Source organism: Sinocyclocheilus anshuiensis, unplaced genomic scaffold (genome assembly GCF_001515605.1).
Source record: "Sinocyclocheilus anshuiensis isolate Anshui unplaced genomic scaffold, SAMN03320099.WGS_v1.1 scaffold874, whole genome shotgun sequence".
In the NCBI taxonomy this organism is placed as follows: Eukaryota; Metazoa; Chordata; class Actinopteri; order Cypriniformes; family Cyprinidae; genus Sinocyclocheilus; species Sinocyclocheilus anshuiensis.
This window is the reverse complement of record NW_015538065.1, coordinates 546,079-558,321: the sequence shown is the minus strand read 5'-3', so window position 1 is coordinate 558,321 and position 12,243 is coordinate 546,079. Positions and strand designations below refer to the sequence as shown.

Genomic DNA, 12,243 nt, shown 5'->3' with positions numbered 1-12,243 from the left:
AAACCCCCCCCCCCCCCCAATTAAATTGCAAACAGATTTTGTTAACTGCTAGCAGTTTAGAGGTTTGCCACCCTAAACTTCTATGATGTGAAACTAAAAGAATGTCACAGGTCCCACAAATTTACATAACTAGAAACCAGAGATAAAAATGGCATTGTTTAAAGGACTGCTGTATATTTCTCAGAAGTCATGTGTTGGTAACAGTGATGCAGTTATTTTATAATCCTAATCATCAGGTTTTCATGAGTAATCTTTAATAACGCAATAGCTTATGAACCGTGGTCCCAAACTGTATTTATACACACACAAGAAAAAAGCATGGTAAGTTAAACATGTGTTAATGTCAGACCTTCTTTGACGCCTTTATTTTAATGAAGCATGGCACAAGCACACTTTTCAAGCAAAACAATTTACAATTTTATTAGATTTAAATGATAAACTGCCTGTAGTTGTACTGTCTTGTACTTTTAATTCATACCGTATGTGTTGAATACAGTATTTTGCTAGTTTTAATATAGTGGCATATATTCTGCTGTCTTATTGTATCAGAGCTGTTCCCAAGTGGACTGGCAGCTTTTAAGAAAATCACCCAGAACATCGATGAAGAAGGAGCTATGAAAGAAGACATGGGGATGCAAGATGTGTACTACACTGAGGTAAACAACGCCGTACCAGGAATATGTTTGACGAACAAGTCAAAAGATGCTTTTGTGAAAGTTCAGTTGTACTTGTGTGACAGGATGTCCTTGTAGAGCAGTTGGAGGTGTGTGTGGAGGGTCTATGGAAAGCCGAGAGGTTTGAGCTCATAACACACATTGCAAGACTCATCATTCCAGTTTACGAGAAGCGGCACGAGTTTGAGGTGAGAAACAATGCTATGCAGATTCAAGAAATGTGCTCATTTTTGTTTGGCAAGTGCTAGTTGCCCAATTCTTTTCTTACACAATGCTGTGACTATAAGCACACTTTGTGGCACCTATCTTTTTTTTTTTTTTTTTTTACCAGACTGAAGCTCCTTACTCAATAACCAAACTCTTAGAAAGCATAAGCACACTCTGATCAGGCGTAAAAGGAATAACGTAGCTCAGTCAGGCGGGTGAGGGCAAAATAAATTTTTGCTTTAATTTATTTTTTATTTCAATTGTAGTAATTTTAGTACTGCAACTTAAACAGATTTAAGTTAGCTGCCAAGGCAACATTTGTCATTTTCATTTAGTTTTATTTCAGTTGCTGAAATTGTTATAACTTCTGCGTTTAATACTTTTTAGTTTTAGTTAATGATAACAGCACTGCATGCTAGTAAGCACAGCACAGCAACCTCATAGCAATGACTTGGCAAACACTTGTTTGCATAAACCACACATTTTGTAAATGTAAGAATCCTTCTGTGAAGTGATTAAGAGACACCGTCCTCTGCATTCTATAGCCACTGTTTGGAAAGCCATTCGTAAACAAACTCTTCCACATGGAAAGTTTACCACAGTGCCAGCGCTATCGTGAGAATTTTGATCCTTCCAGAAGTCTGTCCTTTGTTTAAAACCATTTCCACCAACAGACATGCATGCAAATCATACACTTGAATGCACCATCTTGAGTTGTCTCACTCCATTAAATAACAACAAAAGTGTGTGATAGTCATTGCGCGGCTTTTTATGGAATTTCTTTAAATTAAAAGTTGTTAAATGATTGATCATGTTCTGTAATTGCCGTTAGTAAATGTAAAAAAAAGTCATCCGTTAAAAAACTGGTCTATATATTATGCTAACAAAGGTGAACAAATAAAAAAAAACGTGTTTCTTTTGTGCCTTTGTTTTGTGCAAATAAATGAGCAGCTTCCTAGTCATTATTTAAACTGGTTTTAATTATTGACATTTTTTGTATTTAATTATATTTCATTTGATTTTCCATATCAGTTTTTTAAATGACACCCAAAAATTATGTGTGATTATAGTGTTATTATAATATTGATAGTTTGTTGACATTTTTTCCCAAGTAATTTCCATACCTTTGTCTTTAGATGTTTAAGTAAATGGCACCACAGAGTCGGACAGGATGATTTCTTTAAAAATATGTGTCATAAATTTGCTGTGTTTTTTTTTTTTAGCCTAAGCCAGTTTATCCTACACTAATAAAGAGTCAGTTCTGAGGAAAACTGTTTGCAAGTTTAGGATATGTACCTCTGCTAACAGTGACACCCTTATTAAAGTTAGGCATACTTATTGAAGTTTACACACTTTAAAGTTGACATACAGTTGAAGACTTTTAGTGGTTAGTTCACTCCTCATATCTGACTTGTCATTTCCTGCTCTTGTTCCTAGTCCTTTCTTATTCATCTCGTTATGTTGTTAAAAAGTTGTGTTAAATCTGTTAAATTTGACACTTTTCACAATTCATATTAAGCAAGCCAAAGATGATAGCTTTAAGCAAAAAGAAAACTTTAACAGCACATTTTACAGCACAGATGTAAACCTCAGTGCATGACAATGCCATGCTAGCAGTTCAAACATCTCACACAGTCCCTCACGTCTCTCTTTCTCCTGTAGAAACTGAGGCGATTGTATGACACACTGCAGCGAGCTTATGCAAAGATATTAGAGGTGATGCAGTCTGGCCGACGTCTGCTGGGGACTTACTTTAGAGTCGCCTTTTATGGGCAGGTGGGTTCAAACGATAACATACCACACGAATCTACATGCTCAGCTTTGACTTGCTACCACTTCCCAAAAAAATGACTTCTCTGTGTAAACCATTGATATGATGTATCTCTTGCATGACTGATATTGTACACACGAGACATCAGTGTCTAGACATTGCCAGGCTTTGAGATTCCTCTATTTGGGTTCATAAATTGATGGCTAAAATAAGTTGTGAAAATTAAACATGTGTCATATCAAGCACATGTCGTTCAAAAGATTGTGGTAGGTGACTTTTTTGTAATGTTTTTTGAAAGACGCCTGCATTTATTTGATCAAAAATACAGTAAAAACAGTCATATTGTGATTTTTTTTTTTTATGTTTTTTTCATTTAAAATAACTGTTTTCTATTGTAATATAATTTAAAATGTATTTTTTTTCCTGTGATGGCAAAGCTGAATTTTCAGCATAATTACTTCAGTCTTCAGTGTCACATGATCCTTCAGAAATCATTCTAATATGCTGATTTGCTGCTCAAGAAACATTCCCTATTATCAGTTTGAAAACAGTTTTTCTGCTTAATATTTTTGTGTAAACTGAGATGCATTTTTCAGGATTCTTTGATGAATAGGAATGTAAAATGTTATTTATTTTGTATTTTTATTTATTTATTTTTGGATCTCAGGGCTTCTTTGAAGAAGAGGATGGAAAAGAATACATCTACAAAGAGCCAAAGCTCACAAGTCTGCCTGAAATTTCCCATCGGCTCATAAGTCTCTACGGAGAAAAGTTTGGAGCTGAGAATGTCAAAATCATCCAAGACTCTAACAAAGTAAGAAATCACAATATTTCTGTTTAACTGTCCAGCTTCCTGTATTGTGCTGAAATTACCGTGAAGAGCAGCTCATCTGACTCCTCGTCCAGGAAAGACTTGTTTATGTAAAGCACAAACAAATGTCTAGCTTGCAGTCTTTGCATGTTTTTGAGTATTTAAATTCAAAACTACTAAGCATTATCTTTATTTTTTCTTTTTCTTTTCCAAGTTTCATAGTGAACCATCTCACTTTCCTTAAATAACCGAAACTACACACAAACTTGCTTATCTTACCCACAGGTTAACCAGAAAGATCTAGATCCGAAGTTTGCCTATATTCAGGTCACATTTGTCAAGCCCTACTTTGATGAGAAAGAACTGGCAGAGAGGAAGACAGACTTCGAAAAGTGCCACAACATTCAGCGTTTTGTCTTCGAGACTCCATTCACACTAACGGGAAAGAAACAAGGAGGGGTTGAGGAACAGTGCAAGCGGCGAACGATACTTACCAGTAAGTATGCAGACAGCAGGAGATCTGGCATTGCTCCTAGTACATCATCTGAGATCTGAACCATTTTTGCAACTCATACATCAACTCTGCATTGTGTACAATCCACTTCACCTTTTAGTGCTTCAAGGAATAGTTCACCCCAAAATGAAACTTTGCTGAAAATGTACTTCTCTTCAGGCTATCCAAGATGTAGATGAGTTTGTTTCTTCATCGGAACAGATTTAGAGAAATTTAGCATTCCATCACTTGCTCACCAGTGGATCCTCTGCAGTGAATGGGTGCCGTCAGAATGAGAGTCCAAACAGCTGATAAAAACATCGCAATAATCCACAAGTAACCCACACAACTCCAGCCCATCAATGAATGCACTGTGAACTGAAAAGCTGCATGTTTGTAGAAAACAAATCTATCATTAAGGTGTTTTTAACTTCAAACCAAAATAGGAGTCCATAATCCATAATAATACTAGTCCATTCTCCTCTCATATCCAAACCCTCCTTGACTAACGTGACCTGCCAGAACTAACGCTACGCTTGATATTTGTTTAGAACAGTTATAGACTGTTTTTGCTTGTAAACAGTGCTTGATCTGTGCTTATTTCTCTCCTGAGTCAGATGAGATTACTTTTCCAGTCGAGAAAGCAATATTATGGGTACAGGACTTTTGGCTACATTTTAGCCAGAAGCAACAGTTTAAACAAAAAAAAAGGTCTCAGTGATGGATTTGTTTCTTAAAAACAAGCAGCTTTTTGCTTCACAAGAAATGAATTGATGGACTGGAGTGGTGTGGATTACTTTTTTGTAATGTTTTTATCAGCTGTTTAAACTCTCATTCTGATTCTCTAACTGAACAACTAGTCATTAATGACGTTTAAACGCATATCAGCCTTCTGAGCAGAAACAAAACAGTGCATCTCTGAGTGGTGATTTAGTCAACATTTCAAAACTCGGAAGCATCTCTATGGTTACCATTGTGTCAATCATCACAATTTCAGAAGTGACTTACGTTTCATACACACATGGAATGAGCATTTATGGTATTCACTCTCACATTTAAATGTGGTTGTCATTCCTGAAAACTTATAGTGTGTACGTGGCCCTTATTGTGTGAACAGGCGAATGCTTGTAAACATTTACATGCTAGTTGCAGCATTCATCATCATAACACAAAAAAATGTCATGTGTTCAATACTGTGTCACATTGGTTTAATAATTGATGAAACTAAGAAAACTAAGCGTTTTCCACATACAATGGCAATGACATGTTCCCCATGGGCCAAAACGTGCCTATTCTACAAACTGGCACGCACTTGAATGACAACTTTTGTGAGCGATCTCAAAATATCACTTAGATAAAGACTCTTTTCAGACGGCTTCTTCAAACAGTCAATATTGACGACAGCAGGTGTGTGGCTAGCTGTGAACTCGCTGGCTGTAATTGACAGTCAGTCACAGATGAAAAATTGGATATGCCACTATCAGATCACGATCGCTATCTTTTGTTTTGGTGATGTTGTTTGTGTTCAGGATCAAAAGAATATTGTTTTGTTGTGTGTGTGTGTGTGTGTGTGTGTGTGTGTGTGTTTGCATGTTGTTTGTGTCTACAGCTGCCAACACATTTCCCTATGTAAAGAAGCGCATCAAGGTAGTGGGAGAAAAGCACTTGGAGCTGAAGCCGATTGATGTAGCAATAGATGAGATGAAAGAGAGGAGCGCTGAACTCGTTAAGCTCTGCTCTAATCAGGAGGTTAACATGATCACACTTCAGCTCAAACTCCAAGGATGTGTTAGTGTGCAGGTACTAGTATGCATTACACACCCGGGACCTGTTAGCACACTGCTGTTCAAAACTGTGGGGTTTTTAAAGAAATTAATACTTTCATTCAAAAAGGAAGCATTGAACTGATTCAGTTTTTCATCACAGGAATAAATTATACTTTAAAATATATTAACACAGCAACAGTTATTGAAATTTGTAATATTATTTCACACTATTACTGTTTTTACTGTATTTTTGATCAAATAACGCAATAAATGCATTAATATCATGAGATACAGAACAATCTTTAGTGACTCAAGCAAAGCATCATTTTAGGAATATCAAGAGTTTTGTGTGACATTATTTTCATGACAGTTAACCACATTTCTCTTTACTGTAATGCAAGAAATCTCATTCTCATAAATGTACTATGAAAAACTATTAATAATAATGATTTTATTATCTACAGTATGTTTCTAAATAAGGGTAGTATTTGTTATACTGCCTCAAGTTTAATCTGGTTTAATATAATGTGGGGGAAAAGCTGATTTAATTGAAAAAAAAAAAAGTAGTAGCCCCATGGCATTACAATCATTTGACAATCAAATTGTAAAAAAGTTAATTTTAAAAACTCAAAAGTAACAGTATTACAGTTTAAAAAACCTGTAATGAAATGTTTATTTATATATTTATATTTTATATTTTGAAATGCTTTTTCTTCAGTCTTGACTCCAGTGATTTATAGACACACACATGTTGATTGACACAACTTCAATAAAGGCAATTACATGCAAGCCAAATTTTCCCTCATGCAAAACAAAATTCCTGTTAACCTGTAATGAGACAAAAAAAAAATAATTTTGTTGCATTTTTGTTTTAATATGACCACATTTCGAGTGTATCAAAATATTCTTGTGCGTTGTAAACACAGTCGCTGAGCAGTCCTTTCATTGATAGTGATTTGCAGGCAATCACTTATACTTATACATCTTATACTGTTTTTGGGCTTCTAGGTGAACGCAGGACCGATGGCCTATGCCCGAGCTTTTCTGGATGAATCCAAATCTGGTCAATCCAGTAAAAAAGTTAAGGAGCTCAAGGAAATATTCAGGTATGTGGTGTTCAGGTATGCTGGTACAACTTCCGCAGTTTGTTGAACTTAGAAAGGGAACAGATACCTATGTGGCTACATAACTAGAAAAGGCATGGTTTGGTAAAACAACAGTTACAAGGAACCTTGCCACACACATAGACACATGGTTTCTGAAGTAGGATACATATGTGAACAATCAATACAAATAATATCTGTAATTCTCTTATCAGTGAGCTTAATATTATTTTGGTTTGTTTTCTGTGAGATTTTCTACTTTTGCCTATTATAAAACACTATTGACTCATCTGGTAAAGTCTTAAGTCATCTGATAAGCTTTCTTCATGAGAACTTAAATTTCAAGAGAATAGTAATTCTACTAAAAATAGCTGAAAGGAGCCATGTTCAGGAAGCAACCAACTGCAGTCCCTGTTTATTCAACAGCATGTATCAACTTGCCATGCTGCAGGAATGTATTGGTTATCATACCAAGGCATCTTATTCTTGTAAATGGTATTTGCGTTTATAGCACTCGCAATGTCATTTATATGACAGTTTTACTTTTTTTGTTTTTTAAATAAATACATGTGCATTTTCCACCCTATAAAATTGTCAACCTAAATCAAACAAATCTTTTGCATTTAACTACTAGCTACACATAACATGTTAGCGTGTTAAAACTAATTATATGAACACACACTGTAACAATATATATGTTGCTGCTTTTTTATTGTTTATATTATTGCATTGTTTCTGTAATGCTCAATTGTTTGGTTATATGTGTTGCAGGCAATTTGTCAATGCATGCAGCATGGCTCTGGACATTAACGAGAGACTCATTAAGGAGGATCAGTATGAGTATCACGAGGGACTAAAGGCTAACTTCAAAAGCATGGTGATAGAACTTTCGGATATCATCCACGAGCAGGTATGTTTGATTGGTCATTTATAGTTCTTACGTCTTGTTCTTCTTTCTACTTCTATACAACAAATTTCTGCAATTAATTCAGCCCCAGGGTTATTATAGTGAACTAAATCTAAAAGCATAAAATAATATTTGTTACTTAACTCGAACTGAAATATATTTTTCAGCAACATTTGGATACTATTAGTTTTCATTATTCTTGATGTTCTAAATTAACTAAAACCCAAATAAAAATGAATGAAGAGTATGTAGTTAAAAAAAAGCCAAAAACACTAAGAACAAAAATACTAAAACTTTAACTAAAATGAAATCTAGAAATAAAAAATGATTCAAAATAGCAATAAAAAAGTACCTACCTAATACTACTACAATAACCCTGAAATAACTAAATAGAGCTAAACTAACTAAAATAACCCTGTTGAGCCCAAACTGCTTAACATACAGACTCCATTCAACTGCTTTCTAGATCATTTGGTGTATTATCTGTTTTTCGTGTTTGTTGAAACTTTAGATCAACTTTCCGATTTAAAAGCCTTCATTGATTGGTGCCATCTAACTGGCAGTGGTAACATCTATGTAATATTAGCCGCTTTTCATTTGATTTTCAGACTGATGTGCACGCCATTGTTGAATATCTGATGGCCTCTAAGCCACTTCTCATGAAAATGTTGACCCATCATGATTTTGTTCCTTATTTTTTGTTTCGGTGCCATCAGTAAACCTCAGAAATGTATTGCCACACTAAGTTAAGAAGTTATTTGACAAAAGACTAAAAACTCTTGTCCACGCAGACTCCAGGAAGTGGGCTAACTGGCCATTTCCCTCAGTAAACAAACCAAAAACCAAATTTTCTGTGTGTGTCCACTGGTTTAGAAAAAAATATTTAAAACCTTCATGGTTTTGAGCTTGAAGGCAGTGATTGGCAGACAGGTTTGTTAGGCTGGCACAGTGAAAGGGGAACAGGTTTGTTCTGGTTTGTCTTGCACACTCCGTTGTCCCGGAGAGATTGTGTCCTGAGATGACACACTTGACTGAAGAGTTTGAGAGAGAGAGATTTAAAATACTTTAAACAAATAACTGTTTTTCTGTATTTTACCCTTGCGATTTGAGTGTTAATTTACTGTGAACAACTGACATTTACAGCAAAGACCTTTGTTGTTATGACTATTTAATGATTTACTCATCTGCCACGGTGATATTTTAAAATGACCTTCATTTGGGACCTTGCAATATATCATTTTATAGAATTGATTTAAAATGTAACTTATTTAATCAAATGTAATTAATTGACAACTCCAACATCAATGCACTTTGCTGGTTTTCTTTAGAAGCACAAAGCCCCAGATCTTTGCTTTCCAAAACCTGACTAAGGACCGGTTTCACAAGTTCCAATTAATTATTTGCCATCACATTTTTTAAGTCTCCTTTTACAGTTTAAAGAACAGTCATATAATGTCTTAAACACAAAAAAAAACATTGTAATCATGGTTCTTGGGCATCGATGAATGTATTACATTTTCAGACGATTTTTTACAATTCAAATTTACTGTATGGTTTAAGACTTTGTTTATAGTGATAAAGTGAACACTGTAAAAACTAGGTTAGCTGAACACTAGCTTAGTTTAAAAAAACAGCAGTTGCATTTGTCTTTTTCCATAGAAGTGTGTTAAGTTAATCTGATTCAGTCTTTTTGATGAGTGAACTTAACTTTTAGATGAAGTTAACAAGAAGTACGTTGGCTAGAATTAGCTTAAAACTATTTAAATGCTTTTGGTTTGACAGTTGTAGAGTAAAAAAAGTTTAAAGGCACAGTATTATTTCTATTCAGATCATACAATACAATATAATCCTTAGGCAGTTATACATATGAATTTTTATGCACAGGCAGTTCTCGTCTCCTGTATGTGAATGTACTTTTTCTCACACATCTCATCATCAGATTATTTTAAATGCATGTCAGAGCTCTTGGAAACAGCTGTACTTTCAGCACAGCAGTCATCTTCTGTCAGGACAGGATATATTTCTATTAAGACATTTGGTAATAGATTAGTTCCTCTATAAAGTCTAAACACAGTTGTTTCCTCCAACAGAGTTACGGCAAGTGAGGGTTCGCCTGTGTAACTACAGCTTAATGTGTCATCATGATTATTAAAAACTGAACTGCTACTGGAAGTGAGAATGTGGTAATTTGTTTCAAAATGTGTAGGTCACTGGTTAAAACGAGTGCTTAGGTGTTTAAACTAAATTAATCAGTTGAAAAGTGCTATTTTTCTTCTCTTTGTTTGAGGTGTTATTGTGAATATAATGCTGTCCTGCTTCTTCTGCTTCTAATGTGTCTCTGTTTTTCTTCATTATGCTGCTATGTCCTATAGATTGAGTTCTAGGTAACCGCTTTTGTTGCAAAAAAGTATTTGTCTAATACTGTTTTAAATATTTGTGCATGCACTTGAAACATATCCTACGAATATATCCCGTAATTGTACTTGAGTGAGTGAGATCATGTTAGCATCTAATAACATGACTCCAAATCTCCCACTTCATTTCGAAATCCTCATCCTGTTTTCATCTGCCGCCCCTCAGATCTTCCAGGAGGATATGATGCGTTCCCTGCTGCAGAACTCTCTTCATGTGTTCCGTGCTATCAGTGGAACCTCCACTGACCTGAGCTAGAACCTGATGGACAATCAGCTCTCCTCGCACCTGAATGTACAAATCAAGATTCTAGGCCTTCAGCAAGCATCATGTTTTTACTTGTTGTGTACAGCGAGTTTGTGTAAATATTGCTTTTACAGTTCATTTTAATGGCAACATGAAGTCAAAATCGACCCTATTTACTTTTCTTAATGCACATTCCTGGTCTTATCATGTTTGCATTGATGTTCCTTTTAGGCTCACATCACCAAGCCGCCTTGTTTTTCAACTCTTACTCTCTTACCATTATGGAAACCTATTTCCACCACATAAGAAAAAATGTCATGGTTTCGTATATCATAATTATGACATAAAAGGTCAAAATTATAATATCTCATTATGATGATATAAAGTCAATTATGACATGAACTTTGAAATTCGGACATAAAAAGTCATTATTATGAGATAAAAGTAAAAAATGGACTGAATTCAGTTAAGGCGAAACTGACATAAAAAGTTGAAATTATGACAGTTGTAATTATGAAATAAAAAAAATCTAAATTATGACCGTCCTAATTTATGTGATAAATGTCATAAATTTCACGTTTTTGTCATAATTATGATTTTATCTCGTAATTTTAACTTTTTGTCTCATAATTATGTCTTGGTATGTTGTAATTTGACTTGTCTTTTTGCATAAATATCATCTTTTCATGTAATTTTTATGATTTACCAAAGATCTTTCTTTATTTGGTGGAAATAGACTTTCGTAGACCATATATCCAGTCACCTCTATATGACCACTTTTCATGATCCAATCAATTATTGACGTATAAATTCAAGTCCAGTATTTTTTTTTTCTTGTATTCTTTAAAAGTAAAATGGGTTACCAATGCTGTTACATTTTGACTGTACATTTTCTCTGTTATACAATCCATTTTGCATGTCAACCAAACTGTCTATTTTAAATTGCAGGGATGCCACTGGAAATAAAACATGCAGTGTAATTGGATCACCCAATACACCAAAGATCAAATGGACAGTTTATACTACATGCCTACATTTCCATATGAAATGACTTTTACATTGACAGTTTTATTTTCTGAAAATGGCAGGTGATCATAAAGCCTAAAACTGAATCATTGTACGGAATGATAAAATTCACAGTTATAAAAATAGCATTACAATGATCACAACAGAGCGCAACAGTGAACGCCCACATTTTCAGAGGCGTTGATTCTGAAAGTATTTTTGCTATTCATTTTCTCTAGACAGTATCTTCCGAAAAAATAATAATAATAATTTATGCATTTAGCAGACGCTTTTATCCAAAAAGTACAAAATGACATAATTTATGACATTAAGTTGAAACTGACAAAAAAGTTGAAATTATGAAATCAAAATTTTGACAGTTCTAATATGTGATAAACAGTCAAACATTTTAAGTGTTTGTCATAATTATCATTTTATCTCATAATTTAAACTTTTTTTTATCTAATAGTTATGTCTTAGTATGTTATAATTTGAATATTTTGTATAAATAGCATCATCTTTTCATGTCATATTTATGATTTACCAAAGATTTTTCTTTATGTGATGAAATTGGGCTTTTTTTTATAGACCATGTATCCAGTCATCTCTATGACCACTTTTCATGATCCAGTTATCGATGTATAAAATCCAGTTTTCTTTTTTCTTGTGTTCTATGAAGTATGTCACATTTAAGTAAAATTTGTTACCAATGCTATTACATTTTGACAGTACATTTTCTCTGTGATGTACAATCTGTTTTGCATCTCAGCCAGTCTGCAGGGATGCCACTGGAAACAAAACATGCAGTGTAGAGCACCCAACACACCAAAGATCAACTGGACAGTTTA

General features: G+C 34.4%; 1 protein-coding gene across 2 annotated transcripts in view; it reads left to right on the top strand.

Moving 5' to 3' along the window:
* Positions 1-10,853, top strand: part of LOC107683516 (dedicator of cytokinesis protein 11-like) — a 76,166-nt gene extending 65,313 nt beyond the window's left edge. For both annotated transcript variants that reach the window (XM_016479572.1, XM_016479571.1), the window contains 9 exons: positions 550-656; positions 740-862; positions 2,544-2,657; positions 3,320-3,466; positions 3,749-3,959; positions 5,566-5,756; positions 6,731-6,828; positions 7,597-7,735; positions 10,313-10,853. In XM_016479572.1, the coding sequence (XP_016335058.1) occupies positions 550-656; positions 740-862; positions 2,544-2,657; positions 3,320-3,466; positions 3,749-3,959; positions 5,566-5,756; positions 6,731-6,828; positions 7,597-7,735; positions 10,313-10,402 (1,220 nt within the window). In that variant the 3' untranslated portion in view covers positions 10,403-10,853. The remainder of the gene's footprint in view (positions 1-549; positions 657-739; positions 863-2,543; positions 2,658-3,319; positions 3,467-3,748; positions 3,960-5,565; positions 5,757-6,730; positions 6,829-7,596; positions 7,736-10,312) is intronic.
* Positions 10,854-12,243: the final 1,390 nt, after the last annotated feature.